Source organism: Sinocyclocheilus anshuiensis, unplaced genomic scaffold (genome assembly GCF_001515605.1).
Source record: "Sinocyclocheilus anshuiensis isolate Anshui unplaced genomic scaffold, SAMN03320099.WGS_v1.1 scaffold1366, whole genome shotgun sequence".
Taxonomy (NCBI): Eukaryota; Metazoa; Chordata; class Actinopteri; order Cypriniformes; family Cyprinidae; genus Sinocyclocheilus; species Sinocyclocheilus anshuiensis.
Window position 1 is genome coordinate 122632 of NW_015554162.1, and position 8250 is coordinate 130881.

The 8250-nt window shown below is 37.1% G+C and overlaps 1 protein-coding gene across 1 annotated transcript in view; it reads right to left on the reverse strand.

Annotated features, from left to right (window-relative positions):
* LOC107670888 (E3 ubiquitin-protein ligase MYCBP2-like) overlaps positions 1-8250 on the reverse strand; it is a 64444-nt gene that overhangs the window by 11617 nt on the left and 44577 nt on the right. The window contains exons 4-9 of the mRNA XM_016463687.1: positions 7625-7778; positions 7339-7535; positions 4373-4615; positions 2565-2636; positions 2254-2350; positions 1605-1678 (exon numbers count right to left, since the gene is read on the reverse strand). Coding sequence (XP_016319173.1) covers positions 1605-1678; positions 2254-2350; positions 2565-2636; positions 4373-4615; positions 7339-7535; positions 7625-7778 — 837 coding nt within the window. The remainder of the gene's footprint in view (positions 1-1604; positions 1679-2253; positions 2351-2564; positions 2637-4372; positions 4616-7338; positions 7536-7624; positions 7779-8250) is intronic.

An 8250-nucleotide genomic window follows, 5' to 3' on the forward strand; every position in this document is an offset into this window, starting at 1 on the left:
TCAATTTTTCGAAATTGAGATTTATACATAATCTGAAAGCCGAATAAATAAGATTTCCAGTGATGTATGGTTTGTTAGGATAGGACAATATTTGGCCGAGATACAACTATTTGAATATCTGGAATCTGAGGGTGCAAAAAAATCTAAATATTGAGAAAATCGCCTTTAAAGTTGTTCAAATTAAGTTCTTAGCAATGCATATTACTAATCAAAAATTAAGTTTTAATATATTTACAGTAGGAAATTTACAAAATATCTTCATGGAACATGATCTTTACTTAATATCCTAATGATTTTTGGCATAAAAAAAAATCTATAATTTTGACCCATACAATGTATTGTTGGCTATTGCTACAAATATACCCCAGCAACTTAAGACTGGTTTTGTGCTCCAGGGTCACATATGATTGAGTTTAACATCAGCATGTTGCTAAGCTAATGGCAAGAAAAAAAAAGCACATGCAAATAATTTTATATACACTATACCGTTAAAAAATTTGGGGTAAGTATGATTTTTTAAATTCTTTTGAAAATAGTCTCTTCTGCTCACCATGGCTGCATTTATTTGATCAAAAATACAGTAAAAACAGTAATATTGAGAAATACTATTACGATTTAAAATAACGTTTTCTATTTTAGTATATTTTATAATGCAATGTATTCCTATGATGGCAACGCTGTAATTTCTTAATTTTGTAATTGTCACAATATTCTGCAGAAATCATCCTAATATGCTGATTTGCTGCTTACGAAACATTTATTATTATTATCAATGTTAAAAACAGTTGTGCTGCTTATTTTTTTGGTAACTGATTTTTTTTTTTTAAGCTTCTGCCAATCTCATGTTAATCTGGAGTACCTATAGAGTACTGCATCTTTCATATCTCCGAAGAGTCTTTAGTTTTATCAGATTTATAAAAGACAGATACAGCTTTGTGCTTCTCCCTGAAAACAGTCGAGCTCCTGGAGGCGTGCCGTGGATGGAGCTAAAGAGTCAATAGCACGCAGAGCTTTTGCATAGCAATCGTCTGCAAGCTGTGACCTCGACATAATAATTCCCTTATCGCTGGGTTCTTTGGGAAGCTGAACAAGGTTATCTTTCCCTCACAACCAAAAGCACATCTCTTCGGTGACATTGTTGATTTTGTGGTCAAAACAAAATACATACTCGAACCCTAAAGGAGTGTACTTGGCACAGAAATACTCCCCTTTAAGATTCTTCAATGAACAGAAAGTTCAAAAGAATGGTAGTGGTAGAGCATTGTACTATATTATATTCTTTTGAAAAAAAATTTTAATCGATACTTTTACTGATTATTATAATTATTACCAAAGAAAGCCTGATACAGATGCAAGTATATTTATATTCAATAAACATCTCTCGCTTTGTCCACCATCTTAGACTGTTTTTTACTTGGCACAATGCATTGTGGTATTGCCTTCACCCTGAAGAATTCATACAGTCCTGCCTTTTCATTTGGCATACTTACGCAGCCTAGTTTTTGGAATTGCCTTCGTGACTATGATGCCTAAAATGCTGCCTACAAAGATAGCTCAGTGGGTTTTGGAAAAGAGCAACATTGCCAAAGAATAAAACCACTTACATCTTTGCAGGCTGCTATCTGGTTGATATATTCTCCATCAGTAAATATGATGTTCTGACCATCTGCTTGTAGACCTGAGAAATAGAGTGACATTTAAACAGAGAAAATGTGTTGATGCTGTTAAAGGGGTCATATGATGTTGCTAAAAAGAACATTATTTTGGTGATTATTACGTTTTGAATATAGATATTGTTCTTACAAAAACACATCGATTTGCTGCAGGAGGCCTTTGTTCACCCCCAGGAGCCGTGTGAGACACTTTTTTGGATGGGTGCTTTTTATTTAACTTCTTTTGGACTGATGCATGCAACACCCGCTGAGTGGCATTAAACAGCTTGAAAGATCAAAGACAATTTTTAATATAACTCCGACTGGATTCGTCTGAAAGAAGAAAGTCATATACACCTAGGATGACTTGAGGGTGAGTAATTTGTGGGCTAATTTTCATTTTTGGGTGAACTAACCCTTAAACAATCTTTACGAGATATATTATTTTAAATATAAACTGCTTAAAATTACTACATAATATATCCATTGCTACAAAGATTCGGGGAAATATGTCCTGTTTCAATAGAAAACATGTCAAGACACAAGCCATTTATTTGCCCTGCTCTTAGCGATCAACAGCACATAAGAGGGGTGTTTGTACCCGGCATTGTGATGGTGCCCTCCTGCTCCAGAGTCTCTGGGTTCATCTTAATGGCCACCATGCTGTGACTGTTCATGTCTCGATACAGCAAACAACCCTGTAAAGCAAATCGCCACAGGAACATTTCTTTTGCAAGGCTGTACAATGAATGACATTTCTGGTTGAAAATGTCATAAGCATTGAATGATTTAAATTACAAGACATGACCAATAAATCAAACCCATATTAAGTGCTACACATGGAGTACAGTGACATTATACAAGTAGACAGACAATCAAGAGAAACATTTTCATAAAACAAGAGATCAATACCTGGGCGAATCCCAGCCATGAACTTTTCTCCTTACGGTTCCTGATACATGATGTGGAGTTGTACACATGGCCCTGCAATGATAGCCTCTTATTAGCACTAGGGATGTCAACGATTAATCGATGATGGATTAATTGTCGATAAGAGATGCAATCGATTAAAGCTATCGATGGTCGATTAAGCCGTTTAATTTTGGGCTGCGTGCGGCTCATGCACAAAGCACGTGCGAGCGGCTGTGAGTGACAGTGACGGTATATAAATGCATCATCAAGCAATAGGCCTAAATAAAAAGAAAAAAATAATTTAATTAAAAAAACAAACAAAAAAAAAACAGAATTTAAAACAGAAGTGTGGCGCGGCGCTCCATAATCAAGTTCACGGAAAGAAAAGGATGACAACGCGCAATTCTGTTTGTTTGCTTTATTTTACAAAAGCACACTCCAAAAATGGAGTTTTCTATGTTTCAGCTGTTTGATCGCACCGGCGCCTCGCGCGCACACACACACCACATATTCTAGCAATTCAAACTTACATCGCAGTCTGTTCATTATCAAAAAAAAATACAGTTTAAGAAACAAATAAGAAGTTACACTGCTCCGTTGTACAATCTGTTGCGTTCAGCGTGACCACCGCCTCACTGTGCTCATTAGCCAATGTGAAGGATGATGTTTTACGTCGATGAAAGTACAAAGCCTAGCCTATAATAAATAATATTCCAAATACATCTATCCAAACCCGCACTCCCTCCGACCTCGTACACGCACGCACGCACTGTCACGATCTAATGTACTGTAAATGCCGGATTTTTAAAAACAAACAGGCCTACCGCAACGCAAAAATTCAAAATCTGACATTTTCCGGAACAGGATCCAGCAGGATCAAATTAAGTACTGGTCATAATACTCACATGATAATGTTTCATGTTAGCAACAGTGTGTTTTGCTGCAGCAGCGCCGATGGAAGCGGTTCACTGACTGCGCAGCACAGCCACACGCGCCACAGTTACGTTTGGGATCATTTTATTTTAAATGCCATCATGCCAGTTGAAAACATTGCAATTGTGTTTTAAAATACAACAACGAGCACCACGAAACCATTTAAAGAGGCGCGTTCAGCGGTCTCCGTGACGGGATAGGAAACAGCCAACAAAGTAAAATTCTCAAACGAGCTCTCTTAATTTTATCAAATGATCATAATCACATCTATTCATTTTACAATCCTGCTACTAGCATTTTATTCAGACTAAAACCCCTTTAATTTTTTTTGAGTGGCTTTTGCACATCCTGTCATGCCGGTGACTGCGTGCTGCTGCAATAGACGCATTTTGCTGCATTAAAGTTAACGAACGACGATCGATCATGGAAATTATCGAAAATTGACATCCCTAATTAGCACCCACACAAACACAAGGATATACAACCTGCTGCATCAGCACTAAACTACAACCACGACTTCACAAATCTCAAAACTGGAGAGGCACCTGTCAAATAAAAGCCTGAGTTGAATATAAACATTCAAACTGCACATAAGGATGTTTTATACCACCTTTTTAATTATATAATTATGTTTCTACACCATATTCATTGTTGAAATATAAACATTAAAACAATGGCTGTACAAATATTTTCGATGTTCATATTAATTGATATGAATATTTAATGAATATTTCTGAAATGCTGGCGCATATCACTAGTAATTACTAATAGTTACAGATAATAATTGAACCATTTATTTACTCTGAGAACTAGCTTAGCAAAATTAACTTATATCATTTCCATTGTGTAATCAGCTAAATAAAGAATGTTCTCACCCGCACAGTGCCACTGTACCCTGAGCCCACTTTGTAGAGGCCATCTTTACAGAGCAGGTACAGGAAGGAACCATCAGTCTGAAGAAGACAGCGTTCATCTTCATCAATGTTCACCTCCTTCAGGACCCATTTGTTCATCAGTGCAGCTCGTTTGATGCCGTTCCCAATCCAGTCCTGGATCTGGATCTTTCCCACCAGCACAGCCTGCACACTCCTCTGAAGCGCGTTCAGGATTGTTGGAACCTTTTGTTACACAAATACAGTCAGGTCAGATAGTTCTTGAAAATATAGTTAAACATCTTAAACAGTTCTTGAGAATCCTTCCTCTTGAGAAAGCACACAAATACAGAATTATTTTCTGTGCCTTCTTGCACCTAAACGGACAAATACACAAAAATGTCAAAATGCCTGTTCTGCTGAGTATCCTTGTAAACATAGTCAGTTATGTCTTAAGTGAATGTAAACAAATAAGTGAAAAATGGATGTGCAACAGTATATTAGATCTGTGCAAAACACTGTAAAAAAAAAAAAAAAAATTATCAAATAACAATTATTGGAGTACACTACTTTAGTCTAGCAATTTCGGAGTAAAATTGTTTCAAAATAAATCCAGCACCATTTATTTTACTGTAGGTCTTAAAATGACAGCAGCCTAATATAGCCTACCTTACATTTGATAACTTTATTCGATTTCTGTTGTATTTCATACTGTACCTGAATGCTACTATTAGAGCGTTTTCAGTTTACTTGTCTTTAATAATGTTTGAACTTATTAGTTGGCTTGTAGTTTTCACTGTGGCCTCAAAACTGGAATCAAGTATTGGGACATTTTTTATTATATTTAAAATGTTGGTGTCGTAACAACCTTATTTATTAAAATACAATGTTACATGGGTCAAAAAAAACAGAACAAAAACGTTTTTGTGTAGAGGCCAGTGAAAATTTCAGCAGGGCAAAAATTGGCATTGATCTAAACGACTTGGTTGGTTTGTCATTGGTTTGAATCAGTCAAATGACTCGCCCCGTGGCTGAATAACACTGGCATGACTCACTCAGTGAAGTTATGTTCCGAAATGAACAAGTGTTGGGGTCTTATTGTTGTACTTTAAGGCTTGTGAGACTTACATCAATATAGTTACTGACTGGTTGTTCATTTAACTGTGTGAAGTTAAGATAAAGCCCTACCAAACCCCTCTCTGCACTCCTTGACCTTTACCAGGCTTTCACCAGAAGGACAGCATGCCCCCTTCAGCTATGTCACATTTTATCCCCAGGACACTTTATTTTCCCTGTTTAATATTTATGTTGATCTTTATTTAACATAAACAACTGTGTCTGTCTTCGCTGACCCCGCCATAGAGTTCAGTCAATGGCAGTAAGGTGCTTTGATGAGAAGGGGTGTAACGATACCGAAGTGATTCAAGCAATCCAAAACCATCATGGTCGTCCGTGTTTAAAGTGTCTCAGCAAGGGTCGGGGAAGGCCAAGAGAGTATCGCGGGGTATGTACTGTGGGTGGTGTATCGTGGTTTTTCGGTTCGGTTTGAATATTGTTACACCACTATTGATGAGTGATGCTATAGATGACAAAGAGGTTTATTGATATTCTAGAACATCAATGTTATTGCTTTAGATGACTCTTCAGTCAATAATGCCATTTAGTTTTATTGCACTAGCTCTCCAGAGGATGAAGTACTCTTCTCTGTTCTTTAACTTCAACTCAAGTCTTACACTGCCAGCTCTCAAATTATTTCCATTATTCATTTCAAACTATCCATGTCAATAAATCGATTCAAATCCATGATTCAGCGATTTGCTCATGGAAATCCCTGTTGCTTTTTCATACAGAAAAAACGCACAAGTAAATATTGATGTTTACTACCATGTAACATTATATTTGTGAATATGAATTAAAATGATTAAATATTGTTTATGCTTAAGTCCATTTAGTCGTAAACAAAGTGGAAAACATGCCTTCATTATTTTAAAATATATTCTCATTGTATTTTACTTAAGTGCATTAAACGTACATACTGGGCAACAATGGCTGATTGGTTTAAATTAATTTCTCTAATTACAAAAAAATAAATAAATAAATAACTGTTTAAGCCATTTAAAAGCAAATGCATATATATACATATATCTATTATATCATTAAAAATCTGAAAAATATCGTTAAGCTCTGCAAAGCACTTGATCTGGACATACACGGCAGCATTTGCCTGTTCTTCAGTTTCATTCTGAACCACTTTAAGTTGGACGTGTGCACTGTAAACTGACAGTGAGCGACGGCTCAGATATCACACTTTACACAAGCTATGCAAGTTACTCATACTCCAATTAGGTTGTAGTTACCGTGGTAACAACAAATGAACTTCTCCGATGTCTAAATCAGTGTGACACTGACAGAGAGCATTAAAACGCATTTAAATAAGCAAAAAAAAAATGACAGACCTATATCATGCAGATGGTAGAAGACTAAGGAGTAATTGGCTGAGGGACTTTGCGCTGGCAGAATAATATAATAAAGACAGGAAATCAGAGAGATTTGACATTTTCAGGCAATTCAATTGTTGACCTCCACATGCAGTTGCAGTTCTGGCTATTGCACGCTGAGAGATGAGCGGCAATGTGCTGTCATCCTGACTTCAGATGAACAGCAGCTTTTTATGCAGTTTAAAATCTCAACCTCACTTGCCAAGCCAGAAATCCACTAAACTTTTAAAACTTCAGGTACTGCTTTCTGAATTTTGGATCCTTTAAAAGGAGATGCAGAGATGTAGGTGCTACACACAACCAGAAACAGCACAAATTTGACAGACTTCACCAAATTTTACTTTTATCATTAGATCTTCTAGTGTTTAGGAATAATATCTATTTAATAATATCTATCTAGAAACAGTTCAGCGGCATCAGTGGAAGAAGCTACTTCCTCAAAACACATGCAATCTCAAAACACTGACTCACCTGGATGGTCTGACATGCATGACTGCCATTGTTGGTGAGGATGGCAGACACAGCCTGGAGGATTTTGCCAGTGTCTCCCCAGGCCACCACCAGGCTGAAGAGGCAGGCACAGGATAGTGCTGTGAGGGTCTGACCGGTGGGGTCGTTCATCCCTGTGCTCCGCACCGTTGTCTCCAGCAGAAGATGAAAGAGAGACTCTGCAGGGCCAACGGTGGAGTCATGATTAAAACATACAGACTCACTTATATATGTTATCACTTTATTTGAACAGGACAGGGTATCTCACCCAGAACATCTGGAGGTTCGGTCTGAAAGCTCTCCGGCTGCTGCCCCTGGAGCATATCTAGAAGTGCCTGAAGGCTCCGTAAGCACAGTGACGGGTGCGAGAAACGAGTCTCTTTGATGAGCTCAAACACTCCACATAGCCCAATACCAATGATCTGAGGAGCAGAGGAGCATAACTGTGAAGTAACATTCATCCACACTAGAGATTGACCAAAATTACATTTTAATGGCCAATGCCAATATCTAAACAGTAGGATGGCCACTGACTGATAAAGGCAAATTAATCATATAAAATGTATATTAAAATGTAATAACAACAATAACATTTTCTTCAAACGTTTAAAAACAATGATTCAATACAGAGCCAAGAACCAAACAAACCAACTCAAGAGTTGAGTCACACATTACAAACTTTTATTTGAACTGCTGAGTCAGATTTCTGCTGCCATGGTAAGAGCGCCTACTCTGATTGGTGGAAATCGCTTCAGGATTGTGGGTAATGTAGTTAGGGTTAGGGTTAGCCAATGATAGACCTGTCTTGAAAGGTTTATATATTACTGTTCAAACTTAATTTCTCTACAAAAAAAAAAAAAAAAAAATTATTTTTTTTTTTTATTTTCCCACAAC